Here is a 21,668-nt window from a genome sequence, read left to right on the forward strand (position 1 = left end):
CAAGAAGGTGTAAAATTAGACTCACGCATTACACGCACCGCATCTTTCAGAAATAGTGTTTTGCGGTGACGCAGATTTCTTGCACTGTTTTCGTCGCATTACTTGGAAACGAAAATAGAAGGGAAACTCAGAAACTGATCAAGGATAAAGAATCATGAGCGAAAATGATGAAGATACGACACTTTGTAGAAACTGGTATTGTTGATTCTTTTCTAATTTCACATTTTGTAGAACTGGGGTTTTTTTTTTTTTACCTTTTACGTACGTAGGTTAACCGAGAAACTCTAGAGTTGTTTGTGTGACTTTCTGTAAAATTAATTAAAGGTACACATGTAACATGACTTTGAGAAAATATCTCATAGAAATCATAACTATTATATGGAATTTTTTTGCTTGTTTTCTTTTCTCAAAATAAGCATAAATCATTCGAAATAAGGCAACTCCCTTTTTATTCTATTTTTCTTTATGTACTTTGAACTTATTTATCTTCACTGTTCACTATCATTACCACGCAAAATGAATAATTTGATCGAAAAGTGGCTGTGTGGTAGATAGGTATTGTTACATATAGTAGAAAGGGTATTTGTAGCTTACCGATAGAGCATCCATTGAGTCACAGTAATGCAGTAATGCAGATCAGTACAGACACTGAGACACATCACTGATACATCACTTTACTCTGTCCCAGTACTTTCTGCTTCACATATTGCTAATATTATCTAGCTGCTTTCAAATACATGTATAAACTGCTCAAACTGTATATTTGTCAACTATAATGAACAGTTCCAAATTTTATTCTTTAAACTTTTTAAAGGGACTTGGATACGATTTGACTTAAAATTTTCGAATTTTGTTTTTCCATTTTCAATGTTTAAACTGATAAATATAGAAGTTTATTATGCTATGTCAAAATTTGAAAGTCATATATCAAGTAATAAGCAAGTTACAGAGTTCACAATTCTTTGTTTTGTAAACAAAGCTCGAATATTCTCATTTTTACATATGTGTTGTATTGGTTTAAGTTTCAATCAAATGTAACTTTCTTTTGTTGATAATAGTAATTATGAAGATACTGAATTAGTTGAAATTGTTTTTACATGTCATTTTTGCTAAGAAATGGTAATTTTCTACTTTACATTTTTTTTAAACAACTATAAGACTCGAGTTGTGTTTACATAACAACCAATTCTAACCTCTGTTACCTCTCATAACTTGACTTTAACATTCAATATTTTAATCAATCATTTAGAATACACCAGTAAACCATTTTATACATAAAAAATAAAATTAAAATTTTTGATCTCACATTGTGTCCAAGTCCCTTTAAAATGACCCTAAGCCTTGTAAATTGTCAAATTTCACTTGTTTTATATTTGATGAAATTCAATCCTTCTCTCGAACAAATGGAGTTAGATATAACAATCGTATACCTTACTATTATGAAACTCTTGATCTTTAGTAATACTGCATTTCCTCAAATAATTTGTACAGAAGCAAGCTGGACCTTGCTGTTTGTTTTTTTTAATTAGTTTGTGGAATGAAAAACAACTCATTTATACTTCAATTTGATAAAATGTTATTAATATCAGAACACATGATGAAATACTTTATAACTCAGGATTCAGTAGTAACTTTGATTTTCTAAAGAAAACAGTCAATTAGTTGGTAACCAGAGAATGTTTGTTTTGCAGTCGGAGGCAGATCAGTACATCCAACTTTGTACTGCATGAAATGCACTGCAAAAGAAATATTTCCCTATGTGAACACTGCAATGAACCAATTCCTAAGGCAGAAATGGAAGTTCACTTTGAGGAAAACCATGCCAAAATACCTTGTCCCAAGTGTAAAGTTCAGGTTGAAAAGCAGCATCTGGAAACACATGAGGTACCTATTGGTATATCAGTTTGCACATTGAATTTGATGTAGCAACTATGATATGATACTATGTTTCATAAAAGAAAACTCAGGAATCTTCCTTGCTATTCATGTAGGTATACTTTAATAATAGAAAAAAATGGGGTTTTTATTACCAAGAAAAGAGTACAGCATAGAGTTTTATACTTTTAAATATTATCGATGTAAAAATGTCAATAACCATTATTTTTTTTTTCATCAAATAATAGAATTTTTGGAAGAATTAAATCCAAGATTACAAATACATGTACACCAAGTTATTCATCTCATATCATTACAGGAACAAGAATGCCTGAAAAGACAAGTCAAATGCACATACTGTGAAATGGATGTGGCCAAGGGTGAGCTGGATGATCACCTAGAATACTGTGGAACCAGAACGGAGAACTGTGTGCTGTGTGGACAGTTTATAATGGTGAAGGACATGGCTCGACATGAAGAATCCCGGTGCAGTTATGGAGGAGTTCAACCCAAAAGCAATCCACGTACCAGTGTGTCAGTCCCTACTGCAAAAATTGCACCAGCTGTCTCAAGCAGAAAACCACCACCACCAACACAAGCCACAGATATGTCGGATGATTTCCTGTTTGGATCAGGTGAACTGAACACCTTCCAGATGGATGAGATCCAAAGGTTGTTGGGAGCCAATGGAATGGGAGCATCACATCAGTCAGGGTCCACATCTGGAGCTAGATCCACTGCCTTCCGTGGAACCACACAGATGGCTACCAGTAAGAACAAAAAGAAGGAGGTCAATATACAGAGACAGAACAGAAATGGGGAGGTCAACCACAGTCTGGACCATGGTACATATGCAGGCAGATATTAATCGGTGCATATTGTGCCTTACAGTTTCCACAAGCTACTGTTGATTGTTGTTTTTATTCAATGAATATGTATTAATATTTTTCAGACCAGACTTTTTTGCCTTGTGAATTTTGTGGAGAAACATTTCCTGTTGATATGCTTGTTTTACATCAGGTATGTAGGCACCAGTAGATCAAAGTCCATAACAATATTATTATTGGGTTTTTTTGTGGACAAAATCATATAACAGCTAGATGTCAGGTGATAGAATTCTTAACACATATTGTTAAATGATAAGTTGTAATATTAATTTCTGACAGGGTTCTTGTTCAGAAGACCAGTTAAGTTCTTTAATGGACAACAACTCTACATCAGCTGAGGACAACAGAATCAACTATCCAGAACCTCCCATGGAAAGGCCAATGCCCAACGTCATAGATAATCTCCATGGATATGACATTTATGATGACTCTGACCCATCTGGGTATTTTTCTTATCACTATAATTCCTTAATTATTAATTATATGTATAAAAAAAGACTTGGTAGGAAGACCTGTTGAGCTTTTTTTAAATCATTGTTTTCATGATAATACAATTTTTGGATAATAAGCATGAGGTGTAAATGAACTTCATTCAGACTGTTTTTACCTGTAGAGGGTTTGATGGGGCAGGCCCTGTACAACTGGACGAAGATTTGCTGCTTCCCTGCGAGTTCTGTGATGACCTTTTCCCCCAGGATGTTCTGGTTATGCATCAGGTACTTGTTAATTCAGTGTGCTGGTGTTGTTGATATGTATCTGTATATTTTATTTCATTCATATTTTCAAATTCATAACATGCCTTAGAAGTGATTTTATTTAATCTTCAGGCAGTCTGTGAAGCTGATGCTTTAAAAACTCCAAGAGTTATGTCCCCTGCTATAAGAAATACAGAAAGTGGTTTGAAAAAAGTCCCTAACGCTTCCCGTGCCAAACCAATGCAGCACACACCAAACATCAACGAAATTATCTATGGCAAAGACCATCATGCAACTCCACCTGGTCCTCACTCAAGAGACTTGGATCACACACTACGAAAGTATGGAAGTTCGTCATTTGATGTGTACAGTTCTAGGAGTCAGCGTAGAACAAGTGAGACTGAGAGCATTTCTCCCACATCTCCCAGAAGATCTACATCTCGGACCTCAGCGAGCAGTGCTGCTCGCACTAGAATGACTCTAAATAACTTGCTCAGTGACTATGACTCTCCAGTCCCAACCCCCAAACCAGCGGGTTCCCGCAGACCAAGTGATTCTAGAGAAACTGCAGGTTCTTTTGTAGGGTTTTCTTCCAGTTCTAGAAAAAGTAGTTTGAATGCAAATAATCATGCGAAACAAACAGCTCATTCCTCTGTTAGGTCTACTCAGGTACCTGGTGCTACTTCTAAAAGAAATGGTAAGATTTCCACTAAGGGAAGACTCGTTGAATTTCTGTACCTCTAAATTACCTGAAAAAATCTTCAAGTACATGTACGTATACTGTAAATTTTTGTTCAAAACGATTTTTAGTGCATGATTTATCTCTATTCATACAGATACAAAAAGGACAAATATTGGAGCCAACCGACGAGACCCATTTGATCCTGACCTAAATGTTGGAAATATACGTCCATCAAGGTAAATAGTACTTACCTGTTTGTCAACATTACTAAGAGAACTACACCTACTTATAGACATTGGTGCATAAACTATATGCCCTCCTTCAAACTTATTTTGGCAAGATTTGGTTGGGCTTTCTTCTGACAGTTGCTTTAGAGAAGGCATCAATCTGACAGTTTGACTAAAACCAGTGCCTTCTATATCACTTTGTTGTAAACCAAGTGAAATAGTAGTGGCTTGCTTTAGGTTGACTGTCATTCTGAGTACATTTGCCATGCCAAATCTCTCCTTGATTACTTTATACATGTACAACATATACTTTCATATGTACCAAGTATTAGCAAACAGATTCTTCATTGAGGTGAACCTTAAAATACAAAATGTAAATATATGATAAAATAAATTCATATAATTTTTATGTAAAATAATGAAAAATATTTGTTGTATACTATGTTGGCATAAATTTTTAACTCATTTGAGCTGCAACTTCATGCATTCAAGGTGTTATATTGAAGGCATCAATGCTTCATAAAAAGTTGCTTATGAATCAAATACATGCACATGTGAACAGAATCTGTACCATGTTTTGATAAGTTGAATGTTCTGTAGTGAACATTTTGTGAATTCTAAACCTGATTGACATTTTTTTTTTTGCAGGTCACAGAGAAACCCCGACGGTCAGTATATGCCGCCCACTCCTGGCAGCTTGTCTTCCAGACAGAGGGACAGAACCTTTGACTACGGGGACAGAACTAACAAAAACGTGAGTTTCCTGATTACAGTAGAATATACATGTTCTTTAAAATTGGTTCCATTTGGAAAATTACACCATCTAAACCTAAAATCTTGCATTTCAATCAACAAAATGTTTCTAATATCTGTCATAAATATCTTTCTTTTTCTTTCTGAACAGAGAAGTCCCACTAAACGAAGAGACCAGTATTAAAACCAACCCTTTGGTGATGGTCTACTGTATGTCTCCATCTGTTGGTAAAGGAAAAGATTACAAAAATTACCTGAAATTAGTGCATATTGTTGTTGATTTGGGTAAGGCCATAAAAAATTAATCTCTAGGTTCTAAGGCAAGGATTTTTAACAACAAATGCGGTTGGGCAGTGATAATTTTTTCTTTTTATTTCATAAAAATGGATGCAGTATTTTCTTTTTATTTTAACAATGTGCAATTCTTATTCAAATCCAGAAAAAAGCAATGTTTATAGCAAATAAATAGTTACCTTGCAAAGAATATATCAGATTTATTAGCTCAAACTAAATGAAATAAATGAGTCATTGTGTTCTACAGGAAACACTTCAACTACGTTCATACTAAAACACGCCTGCCGTGATGTTTGCAATTATGTTCTTTATTAAGTCAAGCATTTTACTGATTTGAGTACCTAAAATGCCGTCCTAAATCAGGAATTTTTTTCCAGAATAAGCAAGCACACAAGAAATTTTATTTTATTCATGTAATGATAAAAATGGGTAATGCGGAAAGTTAAATCAGATGCTCGCTGGCCCGAGAACCAAAGAATTAATTTTTATGACCTAAACACCATATTTTATCTTCTCATGCAGGCTTTGAGATTAGTTTTTATTTTTACAAAAATGTACAACTGTTGAACACATGTACACTCACTGTGATGAGAATTGACATATAAACATGTACACATATCTTTGGAAAGATTATTTACATGTCTAATGTGAAAAAAAATTGATTTGTTTTATACTTAAAAAAAAAAAAATACTGGTTGTATATGACGTGACTTTTTCATGTGTCTTTGAATTCTGTAAGATTCTTCATTTGCAACATTCAAACACATAGCTACAACCAAATTTAACCTTGCCACATCATGCAGTTATCTTCTAGTGCTGTGAGAGCAGAAATATTCAGTGGTTATAAAATTTTGTTTGTCGTTTTATTTATTACATATTTTAACAAAAATAAAACCGAAGTAAATTTTTGGCTATTTGAAGCAAGGAAATTTATCCTTAATGAAACTATTTAATATCATAAATCAGCAAAATTTTATATCCTCTAAACATTTCTTCTTCTGCAGTATTTGCTTACTTAGTGTTCAAAAAGTGAATATACATGTAGATACCGGTATTCATTTTCCCCAGGGGTATTATGGAACTTTGTGTTGGAATGCTATGTATTGTAAGGCTATCACAGTGAATAATGTATACTAGTAATGGAATAATTTATTCTTGCACGAGTTGCATGCATCTCTCATGTTAAAAGTAGACACTGACAGTGAAACAATCGTAATCAATTTTTATAGCACAAGTTCTATTTTCAGTAAGTGCTTGTTGATTTGAAATGATTGTGAAATTGCTCAATTTAATAGCTTTAATATTAGAAACATATTTTTGGGTTTTCACCACCAAGAATAATGACATTTTTAGCTGCTGTTATATGTCTGGCACTAAAATATCACCAATAAGGAGAGGGCAATCAACTCCTAAAACTGATTACATGTTTAATTTTGCTTGCATATGTAAATGACATGCATGTAGGGTTAATATTCATTTTTGAAAATAAATTGTGATACTATTAAAAAAAATTTTGTTGTGTCGACATTGAACATTATATTTTGTGATTTGTATATTGTTTATACTGGTATATATATATATATATATATATATATAAAATGTACATTCATTTAAAGCTGGCTTGATATAGGAATGTGTGAGATGCAAAATTAAAAGACTATTGCTGTTATCTGGAGTTACTCATTTCAATCTACATCTGTACATAACAGGCACGTAGCATCAGGGGGGGCCTGGACCCCCCCACTTTTTCGCGTAGTAACAATTTTTTTTTAAATTTACATATAAAAAAAATGAATTATAATAAGTTGGCCCCCCCACTATTTTGGAAGTAAGTAAGAAATTGTTATGAAAATAAGGAAATGAGGAGTCAAATTGAAGTTACCCCCCCCCCCCCCCCCCCCCCCCCCCACACGGACTAGGAATTTCATGTTTTGGAGGGAAAAAAAATTTTGGTAGGGAATAATTTTTTTATTTTGGAAGTATAGTGTAGTCTACCCCCCCCCCCCCCCCCCCCCCCCCCCCCCCCCCCCACGGATTAGGATTTTGAAGATTTTTGGAAACTTTAAAATTCCTTTTTTTTTTCTTCTTTTTTTTTTTTTTTTTTTTTGGTTGTCAAGATTTTTTGGATGGGTCTGGCCCCCCCACTTTCAAAAACGATGCTACGTGCCTGCATAATAAACAACTCTTGTCCATTTCTCAACAGTTAAGGTTGTACTAGTCCTGGTAACCCTCTTTGACATTTTTTCAGTGTGCGATATTTTGTTTCATGTCTAAAGTAATTTGTTTAAAGTAAGAGTTAAATCCTCTGAGCCCTAAAGGCCCATAAAACTGGTGCTTATCCCCAGTTTCCATGGTGCTAAGCGATTAGAGTCATTGACTCATCCTGGATGTGACACCAGTCTATCGCAGGTTATGGTAATTAAGGTCACGTTTACAGGGAGGTAACTCACAGATTTTCATTGTGACTAGCTCAAACTACCCTTTATTTCAGATATGACGTCAAAATTTATATGACATTGGATCTTTGAGATTTTTGGACCCATTGGCTTCCAAAATGGCTATCTATCGGAACAAGGTACATATTTTGAAGCAAAGCAGTATATTTTCTTATAAAAGCGGTAGGCGGGAGACAGAGCTAAAAAGCGGTAGACTTCCGCATAAATCGATAGAGTTAACAAGTATGGACTGACATTACCGGTACTTTCGAACATTTTAAGCATAAATAACCCCAATAATAGCCACTATTTTCACGAAATTATGTACATTTCATCAACATGACGGTTTAAAATCATGAACTTTGACCTTTTGAAGCTATAAAACGAGTCCCAAAAAGTCAATTGAATTTTATGAGAACAAAAACTTTATTATAGTGAACAAAGCTGTGTACAACTTTTGTACAGTGCCTAAAAAATGCAAGCCACAAACCTTACCTTAATTCCCAGCATATGCTGGTACCCATTATCAGCCCAGTGGACTGAGACAGTGTAGATTAAGTGCGGTACTACCTTGTTTAGCGGCACAACACAACATCAATGATCACAGCAGGACTTGAACTAGCGACCTTTGGGTTACTGGCTTAGCACCTATGACCACTGAGCCAGGTGTTCCAATACTGTGATTATAATCACCATATCACTTAGAGTTCAGTTTCAAATACCAGTGTGCAATTCGAATAATAAAGGTTGATGCAAAACAAATATTTCGACTACAGGTAGATGCATTTTTGACCTTTTCATGTTACAAATGAAAAAAGTCCATTAATAAAGTAATAATAGATACCAGGACTTGTTCTTCTCTCCAGGGAAGTAGCGCTATACTTATATAGTTAAAGAAATCTTTACATGATCCAAATTCATGAACAAAATACCAGTATGCTTTAGAATATATGCACAGAAATAACCAAAAAAAAATACTGTAGGTATTAATTGTGAAATTTATTAACTATAACAACATAGTCAAGTAGAAACTAACTTCATAAGTAAAAATTTGATTAAATACATATAAACCGGCATCTTAAAAAATTATGCATTATTGTCCATAGAGTAGTCTTTGTGATATGGCACGATTCACTACCAATAGATCCACGATCCAGATGTCACCTATGATCCAGGATCCAGATTTCCAACTATCATCACAGAAAAACTACAAAAAAATTATGCAGATTTAAAATTTCCGAGGAAAAAGTATTTATAATATCTCAGGAATTTTTAGTGAAAACTTTCAAACATTCTAGTTTGTAAGCAATGTCACAACCTACAGGTTTTGTGAACACAAATCCCATGGCTTGTGACAATGGTTTGTGAGGTTCTTTGGAAATGATTCATATTTAACAGGTATAGTATATTTTATCAAAATGAATATCAATAATTTAACATTACATATAATTGTAACATTTAATGTGAAACAAGGTAACAAGAATTTTGAATAGAATGTAACCTAATATGAAAGTGAAATTGTTATGTCCAATACATCTTACAAGCGATTAATAAATAACAAGAAAAATCGAATTTGAAAACTGAGATAAAAATAATCACATTACCAGTTATTTCAACCCACAACAAACTGTTAGATTAAATTCTTTTTTGATGATGTATAAATACTGACTGTTTTGTGAACAATTTTTGGACTATTTACAAAGAGTTGCGTCTATCTGCTGGATTTGAGGTAGAGCCAACTTGATCTTCCGTCGATAGTTCGGGTCCGGTTTACCCTCCGAGTCGTAGTACAAAGGATTTCGCTCCATGTAAACTGTCGCTAACTTTTTCAAGGATTCTAGCTCCTTTAAATCATCCCAACTTGACACTTTATTGTCGTTAAACTGTGTCAAATTAATGAAAATAGTTATTGATTTGCTGTAAAGCTATCAGTAAGGCATCAATGTACAGTATGACTTTATAAAACTCATATAAAATATTTACAAGGTATGTTTCGTTTGTATAAAATGACAAAAGATTTATAATCATGAATGAGAATGCTTTTGTCTTGATTATAAATGCCCATTTTGCAGATGATTCAGCCAAATGGGACCAAACTTAAACAAGACTTACCCAAAATTCTTCCAATTCAGCCAAGTGGCCTACATTTTCAATCTTTGGAATGAAATTGGAAGCTAAATCAAGGGTTGTAAGCTTCACCTAAAACATTCAAGTGAAATGCAATGTTATAAATAAAATGATTAATAGTCATTCTAAAAATTCAATTATGGAAATTTGACTTACACTTTGCAATGTTTCCAGAATTAGATCTGAATACTTATCATGATACTGAGATTAGAAACAAACTATAGTCACATCTTGTCTTTCAAAGGATAAAAAAATGTTTTTAGAAAATCTGATGATTTGAGTAAGAGGTTAAAATACATAAAGAAAAAAAAAGAGGTTAGGATTTTGAACTTAAATGTTCATAACATGATGCCTTTAATATTCCTCTGTATTTTAAATCATGCCTTAGAATAAATAAACACTTCAGAGTTCTTATATATCATAACAAAGTCCTTTAAAATCTAAGACATACACTGTACAACATAATACCGTACATCCGATAGTTTTTGCGGTGATCTAATTTTTGCTTTTTTCGCAATCTCTTTTAAACTGCAAATAACTAAATACGCAGAAATTATATCTGGTATCATTTTCTAAAACAAACTTCCCCCATTTTCGCAAATTTTGTGACACACGAAAAAAACCGGATATACAGTACCTTGTGTACTGTTACCTACTTACATTTTTTTCTAGGCCCTCAACCTTCTCTATCCCATTGTGACTGGCATACAGTTCCTCTAGATTCACAAGCTCCTCGAGCCCCTCAATTTTTCTTAATCTGTTGCTCTGTCAATGTCAAGTCAAACTTTTAAAATGAATCTCTACCGTTACCGTAACACTACCAATGTAACACAATCAGTTACTAGTAACACTGTCACATAATATATATAATTGTTACTTCTTTCACCCCTTTCATTTAGATACCAGTGACATCACACACCTGAATACTGAGACATCGTAGGTTTACTAATGTGTTGAGTCCCTGAATTCTTGTGATTTTGTTCTTCCCTATGTATAGGTGCGTTATATTGGTCAGCGTGGATATACCTTCTATTGCCTAAAACATTCAAAACATCTTAAATACAAGTTGAAAAAAAAAGGGGCACACATGTACTACTATACTACTATACATTTTTGAAGTCTCCAAAATTTCAAGCATTAACATGAATAAATAACCTTATTTCTCACCAAATCTTTCACCAAAAAAAAAAAAAACCATTTTAAATTCTACATCCACTTCTACATCTACTTTAACTGAATGAAAACACCATGCAATGTCAAACATAATTTGATTCCTTTGATCTATATTCTATCTTTAACACAAAATCTTGAGTAAGATATGTGTACAGTAAAACACGCTTATAACGAAGTGCCAGGGACGGGCGATTTTACTTCATTATAAATGTAATTTGTTACATTCATCAAGTTTTCAACATGTAATCAAGTCATGATGAATTAAAATTACTTCGCTGTAAAATCAATTCATTATAAGAGTGTTCACAATAACCATGTTTTACTGTATATCAACTCCCATAAATCATGACAAAACATATAAAGATGTCTGCCCTTAACTACAGTTTATACACACTCTAATTTTGTTGGACCCAAATTCTAACATCTCCAGGTGAACTAGATGGCCCACATTCTCCATCTTATGGATCTTGTTGTGAATCAGGAAAAGCTTTTTGAGTTTTGTTAAAGTCTGCAGACCTTCTACTTTGGGAATTCTGTTGAAGGATAAATCTAACACCCTACAATGTAAAAGACAGATTGTTTAAGCGTTATATGACATTATAAAGGGACACTGATTTAGACACATAATTCTGTAACCACTTAGACTCTTTGATTTATCCAATTTTTTAACCTGTGAAAAAGTTAGACCTGTCTTACCATATTTATTGACTATTTGCACATTATCTTGAGGAATTTTTTTTTCTAACATTATATATTAGGGCATTGGGTACTTCATGCTGTAAAACAGACAAGACAGGAGAGTATGATTGCCCTTACAAATGACACTTACTCTAGATTGAACAATGCCTCAAGGTTTTCAATCTTTGTGATCTGGTTGTCATAGAGGTCAAGGTCGGTCAATGTTGGAACTGAACACAATCCTTCAATTTTCTTTATAAGGTTTTGTCGTAAACAAAGACTCTGTGAATATGAAAATACAAAGAGCATCAAGCACAGTTTTTCAGTGTTTTTAGCATGCTGTGTTTTGAGTTTTAATTACTTTTTTAGAAGTTAATTGCATAACATTTTCCATTTCATTCAACTATTTTTGCCTCAACAATTAAGACAAGCTCCTCTTCTGCCCTTTGACTGAAGAGTATATTCTAAAGTCTTCATTGTCTGGCATTGAAACCTTTTATGCTATTTGTAAATGTTTTAAAATTTCATCTCACTCACCTCACATTGTGTAAGTCCCTCCAAATTGCTAATTTTAGCAATTCTACTTTGGTTCAAATCAATTGCCTGTAATGATATGAAATCAGCATGGTGCTTATTCTTAGTCAAATTGAAAAACTCCCTGAAACTGGAAATTGTACATGTTGTATGTGAAATCTGTAACAACTGTTACCTTCTTTGTGATTCCAGGAGGCATATCAATATATATTTTGACTGGACAATGAGTATGACACCTACCACAGCTGCTCTGTCTTCTATCAACAGTTCTTTGGTCTCCCCTGTATCTGGTTCTGGCTCTTCTTCCTCTCCACTTGAGAAAAAGTCCATTTTGGCTACTTTTGGTTTTTCTGGAGATTTAGTTCTTTTATCGTCTGCCATTTTTCTTAATGATAAGAGTAAAGATTAAAGTACACTGAACATAAATTGCATAATTATATTAAATGATATGTACTTCACTCAAATAAAATGGTTTAAAAATATATTTTAACTTAAATAGTAATAATTATCACACTAAAAATTACTTTATTCAAATTAATAAGAGAGCATTGCCAATATGTTTGTTATATAGTACTCCACCTACAATAGTCCTTCACAACCCATAAAGTTTTAAGAATCTATATGTATTACCAACTATATCTATTAGACATGTTTAAGTCATTTAATTGTGAACGTAAGACAAGTTGACTGTTAGGCCTAACGCATTTACGTCGTAGAAAATGTCAAAACGTGATAAACTTATATCTGTATTAAAGAAAAAAACTAAACCTGCATGCATATATTGACTCATTTATTGAGAGTCCTTTAAACGATCATTACTACATAATAATGTTTAAAAAAATAAACTTTTTACCTGCTGAAAGTGAAACCAGAAGGGAAAATCTATAAGCCCGTGATCTGAAACAACCGGAAGCCCGTGTAGTCAAGTACACACAAATCGCATACGTCATTAAATGTACTTTCTCTTTTAAATAGCAGCCGCATTCTCGATATAAACATTGTATCTGTAAAGCTTAAGCGAGACGTTATTGCGATGACATAATTTATTGGAAGATACAGTTGCAGTGTTTGTAGTAAGAGAAGAAAAGTTCATTCGAGGTTGGGTTTCGTCAGAAGAAATTCTTCAGCAAGTCATCGAAGCGCATTCAATATGTAAACACAGGATGACAACGTGTTTCAGGGTATGTATTAATTAAGATTTTAAAATCCGAGATGCTGACAATAATAATTATATTTGCTTAATTTTATTGTGTATTTTTTATCACTACTTCAAAGAACTTAAACAAACTACGGTAACCAAATTACATGACCAGATGACGGCCGGTGTACTTACAGTAGCTTATATACATTATTTAAAATGTGTTGCTTTCTAAACCAGCCAGTTAACTTATTTCTTACGTTTATGTCATTATTCGAATGAACAATCATTACATAATATTTTAAGTGGTTGCATGGAGAAAAAAAAACTTCATATGTAGTGTACCGTAGAATTTATAAAAAAAAATGTATGAAATGTTATATTTGCAGATGTAATATGAGTACACACACACATACACAAACACACGTATATATTTGACTTCATCGACACTCTAAACTAGATATAAGGCCCATGACTTAATCGACACTCTGAACAGTACTTAAGATATGAGGCCCGTGAGCTCATTGACACTATATAAAATACAAGATATGAGGCCCATGAACTCATCAACACCCTAAATAGTACTATAAATATGAGGCCCGTGAACTCATCCATCCTCTGTATAGTACAAGATATGAGGCCCGTGAACTCATCGATACCATATATAGTACAAGATATGATCCCCGTGAACTCATCGACACTTTATTAAGTACAAGATATAAGACCCGTGAACTCATCGACACTCTATATAGTACAAGATATGAGGCCCGTGAACTCGTGGACACTCTGTATAGTACAAGATATGATGCCCGTGAACTCATCGACACTCTATATGGTACAAGATAAGAGGCAAGTGAACTCATCTACACAATATATAGTACAAGATATGAGTCCTGTGAACTCATCGACACTCTGTATAGTACAAGATATGAGGCCCGTGAACTCATCAACACTCTGTATAGTTCAAGATATGAGGCCCCTAAACTCATCGACACTCTGTATAGTTCAAGATATGGGGCCCGTACGTGAACATATCGACACTCCGTATAGTACAAGATATGAGGCCCGTGAACTCATCGACACCCTGTATAGTTCAAGATATGAGGCCCGTGAACTCATCAACGCTCTGTATAGTACAAGATATGGGGCCCGTGAACTCATCTACACTCTGTATGGTACAAGATATGAGGCCCGTGAACTCATTGACACCTATATAAAGTACAAGATATGTGGCCCGTGAACTCATCGACACCCTATATGTTACAAGATTTGAGACCCGTGAACTCCTTGACACCTATATATAGTACAAGATATGAGGCCCGTGAACTCATTGACACTCTGTATAGTACAAAATATGAGGACCGTGAACTCATCGACACCCTATATGGTACAATATATGAGACTCGTGAACTCATTGACACCTATATATAGTAAAAGATATGAGGCCCATTAACTCATCGACACCTTATATGGTACAAGATATGAAGCCCGTGAACTCATCGACACTCTGTGTAGTACAAGATATGAGACCCGTGAACTCATTGACACCTATATATAGTACAAGATATGAGGCCCGTGAACTCATCGACACCATATATGGTACAAGATATGAGGCCCGTGAACTCATCGACACCCTGTATAGTTCAAGATACGAGGCCCGTGAACTCATCAACGCTCTATATAGTACAAGATATGAGGCCTGTGAACTCATCGACACCCTATATGGTACAAGATATGAGACCCATGAACTCATCAACACCTATAAATAGTACAAGATATGAGGCCCGTGAACTCAGCAACACCTATATATGGTACAAGATATGAGGCCCGTGAACTCATCAACACCCTTTATGTTACAAGATATGAGGACATGAACTTGTGGACACTCTGTATAGTACAAGATATGAGTCCCGTGAACTCATCGACAATCTGTAAAGTACAAGATATGGGACCCGTGAACTCATCGACACTCTGTATAGTTCAAGGTATGAGGCCCGTGAACTCATCGACACCCTATATAGTACAAGATATGAGACCCGTGAACTCATCAACACCTATAAATAGTACAAGATATGAGGCCCGTGAACTCAGCAACACCTATATATGGTACAAGATATGAGGCCCGTGAACTCATCAACACCCTTTATGTTACAAGATATGAGGACATGAACTTGTGGACACTCTGTATAGTACAAGATATGAGTCCCGTGAACTCATCGACAATCTGTAAAGTACAAGATATGGGACCCGTGAACTCATCGACACTCTGTATAGTTCAAGGTATGAGGCCCGTGAACTCATCGACACCCTATATAGTACAAGATATGAGACCCGTGAACTCATCAACACCTATATATATAGTACAAGATATGGGGCCCATGAACTCAGCAACACCTATATATGGTACAAGATATGAGGCCCGTGAACTCATTGACACCCTATATGTTACAAGATATGAGGACGTGAACTCGTGGACACTCCGTATAGTACAAGATATGAGGCCCATGAACTCATAGAAACTCTATATAGTACAAGATATGAGGCCGGTGAACTCATGGACACTCTGTGTAGTACAAGATATGAGGCCCATGAACTTATCGACACCATATATAGTACAAGATATGGGCCCATGACCTCATCGACAGTACTCTATATAGTACTAGATATGAGGCCCGTCAACTCTGAATATCCTATTTAGTACAAGATATGAGGCCAGTGACTTCATAAATAATCTATACGGTATTAAGATATGAGGCCCGTGACTTTATCTACACTCTGAACAATTATAATACTGGATATGAGGCCTGTGACTTCAGAAATATTCTACACAGTACTAGATATGAGGCCAGTGAACTCATTGACACTTTATATACTGGTAGTTCCTGAGATAGGAGGCCTGTGAACTCAGTAACGCTCTACAATATAGCACGGTTATAGCAAACACGCTTATTATGACTAATTAATGCTTAATTACAGCAAAGGGATTTTCATTCCTCATCATTTCTCTGTATATAGTTCCAGAATTCACCATCTTGATTATGACAATTCATTTTAGAATTGGAGGCAATATTTTTTTTTTTGTAGAATTATAAACTAATACTGGTTTTTCTTTCTATTATTCCAGGTCAATATAGCTTTTAGTATAAATTCAAAGATCCGAAAAACAACATTCTGGAGAAGCTGTTCAATTGAAAGAGTATTCAATGTACCGTAAGTACATATGTATGAGCTATGAAATATTAGCTATTGGTAAATTGCCTTAAATTACTTCTGCATTTTATGCCATCAAATTTCAAGGGCTCATATTATAATAAGTTGTCAGTCAGGCTTGACATTTCAATTCTTTCTACAATTTATCTAAAAAATTACACTTAACTATGCACACTGTTTTAATTCATTATTAGGGCTCTCTGCGGGCGCCCTATAGTGATCAGTCTGTATGTCCATCCGTCTGTCCGTCTATCTGTCTGTCTGAGATCTCTTGTCGAGAGCATACCCTCTTTCCCCTTGGCCCAATCTGGCTCATACTTTATCCACAGAGTGCCTTTGGTCAAAGGGTGTGCAGTGACCTTGAATAAAGTTTGTAAGTCATGGGTCAAGGTCACATCGAACCAAGCAAAAATTCTTTTTTCAGAACATATACTGTAAAAACAAAAAAATATGGCACACTATAAATTTTTGCACCTTTATTGCAACTGCTTCTCAGCACTAAAATTTATCATGCCCCAATGGTTTTCCATATGTATTCATTTTTTAATGTCTCAAAACAATTACTTCAGTCAATTTTTTTTACTACTGAATATGTACCCTACCCTTCTGTAATTTTGGACGGTCGATTCTGTTTGTTTATACAATCGTTAATGTTAAGTGGTAATCAAATCAGTTCTGCAAATTAAATAATAATGGATGGACCAATTCAATTTTATTGCTTATTAGTACATGTGCCTATCATTAGCACCTTCCAAAATTGGCTTAAATTCTCCCCTTAATTGTCACTTCATTTTAGTGCTTCGAGGTGAAAATGTGATCAAGATTGGCGATCGTCAACGCTGACAATACACGATTGGTTGATATCTTGCTTTGATCGGTTGATATAAATAAAACTTTACCTCTGTGTGTTTTTCTAGAAAATCATAATGAAATCATGACCCCCTGAACAATTCTTGGGCCTCACAAAGGGTTTAAAGTTTTATGTAGGTTTATGTAGGTATATAGAGCAATGTTGCCCATGAGCCTCTTGTTTTCTATCAACTGACTTTTGAATTGGGACAAAAGCAATCTGTCTCTATCAACATTTTGTAGTATTACTTGTGTACGTGAGTTAGATATCAAAGGCAATGTGTTTACGTGCTTGAGCGAACACAAAATTAAATCCAGGCATTGTTCAAACAAAACATTTTTTCTTTTGAAATAAGTTTGTGCGCTAAAATTTATTTGCGCCAATGTATAAGCACTTGTGTTTGCACTGAAGTACATATGTCCCAAATTTGCTTGTTTTACAGCTACTGTATCTGCTCTCCATAAAGCCCACTTTGGTTCATACTTTAGATAAACAGAGCTTTTGAGTAAAGGTTGTGCTGTGACCTTGAACCAAATTTCAAGGTCAAGTGTGAAGGTCATAACAGTATTAAATGAAAAATCCTTTTCCGGAGCATATCTTCTCTCACTTTGGTCCAATCTGGTTCATACCTCACCCACTGAGTGCCTTTGATTAAAGGGTATGCAGAAACCTTGAATGTTGTTTGTAAGTCAAATGTCAAGGTCATATTGGATCACACAAAATTCCTGTTTAAGAGCCTCTATACTCTCCACCTAGCCCTATTTTGCTCATAAGTTTGGTTTATATTTCACATAAACAAAGCTTTTTGGTTAATGGTTTGCATTGACTTTGAAGCAATTCAACGTGAAGGTCATAGCAAACCTCTTTATAATCAGTTTTAGACCATAGGTTATTTCCTATTTGCTTGAACTTTCTCAGGTTAAACAAAAATGCCTGGTTGTAAGGGGTAATAAGATTGAATTAGAAGGTCTATGTCAGCTGGAAAATTTCTGAGTCATAGGTCAAGGTCATAGCAAAATTCTCTGAAATGCTTTTCATCCTTTAGTCCATTATTTAAATGGGGCCCTTTGAAATGGTCACCATTTCAATGTTGTCTAGTTCGTAGATTATTTTCAGAATTGGCATGCACTATTTGACCCATGTTTTAATGAAGGAGTTCATAGTTCTTTGTGTCTATCTCAGAACAGGACTGCCATTTGAAGAAACAGACAAACAGGAACATCTATGAAGAGGATAAAGAAGAAGAAATAAATCTGATCTGTGTTCTGTGCACGATTGGCAATCTGAATGGCAAAGTTTGAAAATAATTATTGCAATATATCTAAAGAAATTTTAAAAAATGCTACTTAATATCTACATGTTAGCAGGGTAACCCAGTAAAGTGAGTTGTATATAATGACAATTTATTAATTATTAATAATTGTTAATCTTCAATGTATATGTATTATATCATATAGGTCTCTGGAGCAATTTTTCTCTAACCTGAGCCAAAGGCTCAAGCTTTTCTAATCATGATTTGTCCGTTTTCTGTCATTGTTCTTGTTGTTGTCATTAACTTTCCTTATTTTCATCTTCTTACCCAGAACAACTGGGCAAGTCTAACCAAACTTGGCCCAAATCATCACTGGGTAAAGAGGACTAGAGGTTTTTTTTCAAATGAAGGGTCCATGCCCTCTTAAAATTTGTTGGTATTTTTCAAATTCTTCTCAGACAACTTTTGGCCAGAAAAGCTCAAATATGTGTGGAAGCATAATATTTACTGTGAAAGAAATTTCCAGAGCTTACTTCCATGTAACACAGCTAAAGTGAAAAAGAAATCAATTTTTGGAGCACTTCCTGTGATGACTGGAAGTTTATCGGTTCAAGCAAACCATGTTAAACATATATATCTACATATATGTACATAGTTCTACCTTTCCACAAAATTTTGTTGTTTAAGTATCTGCAAAATCTGAGAAAAAAAAGAAAAATCTTCTAACAAATACAATTACAAAAAAATTTTGATATTTACCATTATTATTATTTTTACTTTATATGCTATTTGAATCTATTTGAATTTGGCACTGTAGTGTTAATTTGATAAGTTATGGCTTTTGTTGCTCAGGTGAGCGATGTGGCCCCTGGGCCTTTTGCTTCTTCAGCAGTACAATAAACTTGTTGAAAAATGTTTGTATAGTATATGTATATATGTATTGTTTCGTAAGACTTATGCCCTGTATGATAATATAAACTTTTCTAAAATGCATATCTTATAAAATGGATTTCAGTACAAGAATTTAAGGTTAATGCCCCTTTCCAATCTACAATATTGTATTTCCTTCAGTTCATCAATGTAACTTAAATAAACATAAATAATAAAATTTGCTTCACTGTTGTTTAACTCTTGTTTTAAAAATAAGAGTGCTACTAAATTCATGAGCCTTATATCTCGTACTAAATAGAGTGTGGGTGAGTTCACGGGCCTCATATCTTGTTCTATATAGAGTGTCTATGAGTTCACGGGCCTCATATCAAGTACTAAATAAAATGTTACTTAGTTCACGGGCCTGGTATCAAGTACTATATAGGGTGTTGATGAGATCAAAGCCTTCATATCTAGTACTATATGGAGTGTCGATGAGTTCACGGGCCTCATATCTTGTTATTTATAGAGTGTCAATGAGTTCATGGGCCTCATATTAAGTATTAAATGGGGTGTTACCGAGTTCACGGGCCTCATATCTTGTACCTGATAGAGTGTCGATGAGTTCATGGGCTTCATATCAAGTACTATATTGAGTGTTGATGAGTTCACGGGCTTCATATCTGGTATGATATTGGATGTCGATGAGTTCACAGGCCTCATATCTAGTACAATTTAGAGTGTCGATGAGTTCACGGTACTCATATCTTGTATAATACAGGGTGTCGATGGGTTCACGGGCCTAATATATTGTACTATATAGAGTGTCGATGAGTTCACGGGCCTCATATCTTGTACTATATAGAGTGTCGATGAGTTCACGGGCCTCATATGTAGTATAATATAGAATGTTACTGAGTTCACGGGCCTCATATGTAGTACAATATAGAGTGTCGATGAGTTCACGGGACTCATATCTGGTATAATACATGGTGTCGATGGGTTCACGGGCCTAATAAATTGTACTATATAGAGTGTCGATGAGTTCACGGGCCTCATATGTAGTATAATATAGAGTGTTACTGAGTTCACGGGCCTCATATCTAGTACAATATAGAGTGTCGATGAGTTCACGGGACTCATATCTTGAATATTACAGGGTGTCGATGGGTTCACGGGCCTAATATATTGTACTATATAGAGTGTCGTTGAGTTCACGGGCCTCATATGTAGTATAATATAGAGTGTTACTGAGTTCACGGGCCTCATATCTAGTACAATATAGAGTGTCGATGAGTTCACGGTACTCATATCTTGTATAATACAGGGTGTCGATGGGTTCACGGGCCTAATATATTGTACTATATAGAGTGTCGATGAGTTCACGGGCCTCATATCTTGTACTATATAGGGTGTGGATGAGCTCACGGGCCTCATATCTAGTATAATATAGAGTGTTACTGAGTTCACGGGCCTCATATCTAGTATAATATAGGATGTCGATTAGTTCACGGGCCTCATATCTTGTACTATATATAGGTGTCGATGAGTTCACGGGCCTCATATCTTGTACTATATAGAGTGTCGATGAGTTCACGGGCCTCATATCTTGTACTATACAGAGTGTTACTGAGTTCACGGGCCTCATATCTGGTATAATATAGAGTGTCGATGAGTTTAGGGGCCTCATATCTTGTACTATTTAGAGTGTTACTGAGTACACGGGCCTCGTTTCATGTATGATATATAGAGTGTTGATGAGTTCACGGGTCTCATATTTTCATTTTTTTACTATATAGCTTGTCAATGAGTTCATGGGCCTAGTATCTAGTATAATATAGAGTGTAACTGAGTTCACGGGCCTCATATCTTATATTATATAGAGTGTCGATGAGTTCACGGGCCTCATATTTCGTATTTTATAGTCACTTGATACAAGTACTTTTTACAGTTTTAAAGTCGGAGGCAAACTTATTTTTATACTATCA

At 34.8% G+C, this 21,668-nt stretch overlaps 2 protein-coding genes and 1 long non-coding RNA gene across 4 annotated transcripts; 2 read left to right on the top strand and 1 right to left on the bottom strand.

Moving 5' to 3' along the window:
- Positions 1-38: 38 nt before the first annotated feature.
- Positions 39-7,082, top strand: LOC128187107 (TRAF-type zinc finger domain-containing protein 1-like). Its single transcript, XM_052857286.1, has 10 exons — positions 39-195; positions 1,692-1,884; positions 2,195-2,720; positions 2,828-2,895; positions 3,042-3,205; positions 3,376-3,478; positions 3,590-4,154; positions 4,294-4,375; positions 5,015-5,120; positions 5,271-7,082. The coding sequence occupies exons 1-10, from the start codon at positions 155-157 to the stop codon at positions 5,301-5,303; spliced, it is 1,881 nt and encodes a 626-aa protein (XP_052713246.1). The 5' UTR covers positions 39-154; the 3' UTR covers positions 5,304-7,082.
- A 1,741-nt stretch (positions 7,083-8,823) lies between these two features.
- LOC128190854 (protein phosphatase 1 regulatory subunit 7-like) lies at positions 8,824-12,745 on the bottom strand. Of its 2 annotated transcripts, none has more exons than XM_052863066.1 (9): positions 12,601-12,745; positions 12,364-12,429; positions 11,978-12,108; positions 11,543-11,705; positions 10,895-11,011; positions 10,636-10,740; positions 9,961-10,047; positions 9,548-9,731; positions 8,824-9,055 (listed from the first exon to the last, which is right to left on the bottom strand). In XM_052863066.1, the coding sequence occupies exons 1-9, from the start codon at positions 12,739-12,741 to the stop codon at positions 9,045-9,047; spliced, it is 1,005 nt and encodes a 334-aa protein (XP_052719026.1). In that variant the 5' UTR covers positions 12,742-12,745; the 3' UTR covers positions 8,824-9,044. The 2 variants fall into 2 exon arrangements, with proteins under 2 accessions (XP_052719026.1, XP_052719027.1); XM_052863067.1 differs by having other exon boundaries at positions 9,518-9,731.
- A 517-nt stretch (positions 12,746-13,262) lies between these two features.
- On the top strand, positions 13,263-19,944 carry LOC128189371 (uncharacterized). Its single transcript, XR_008244231.1, has 3 exons — positions 13,263-13,541; positions 16,623-16,708; positions 18,741-19,944. It is a non-coding gene; the product is annotated as an uncharacterized LOC128189371 (long non-coding RNA).
- The last annotated feature ends 1,724 nt before the right edge of the window (positions 19,945-21,668 follow it).

This window comes from Crassostrea angulata, chromosome 6 (assembly GCF_025612915.1).
Source record: "Crassostrea angulata isolate pt1a10 chromosome 6, ASM2561291v2, whole genome shotgun sequence".
In the NCBI taxonomy this organism is placed as follows: Eukaryota; Metazoa; Mollusca; class Bivalvia; order Ostreida; family Ostreidae; genus Magallana; species Magallana angulata.

Bases quoted from the DNA above. Each gene is read 5' to 3' on its own strand.
- LOC128187107 (XM_052857286.1), top strand. From the start codon at position 155: ATGAGCGAAAATGATGAAGATACGACACTTTGTAGAAACTG. The intron at 3,206-3,375 runs GTATTTTTCTTA...TTTTACCTGTAG, and splicing joins GATGACTCTGACCCATCTGG to AGGGTTTGATGGGGCAGGCC. The intron at 3,479-3,589 runs GTACTTGTTAAT...TTTAATCTTCAG, and splicing joins ATGTTCTGGTTATGCATCAG to GCAGTCTGTGAAGCTGATGC.
- LOC128190854 (XM_052863066.1), bottom strand. From the start codon at position 12,741: ATGGCAGACGATAAAAGAACTAAATCTCCAGAAAAACCAAAAGTAGCC. The intron at 12,430-12,600 runs GTAGGTGTCATA...ATATCATTACAG, and splicing joins TAGAAGACAGAGCAGCTGTG to GCAATTGATTTGAACCAAAG. The intron at 10,048-10,635 runs GTAAGTAGGTAA...TGAATGTTTTAG, and splicing joins TTGAGGGCCTAGAAAAAAAT to GTGAAGCTTACAACCCTTGA.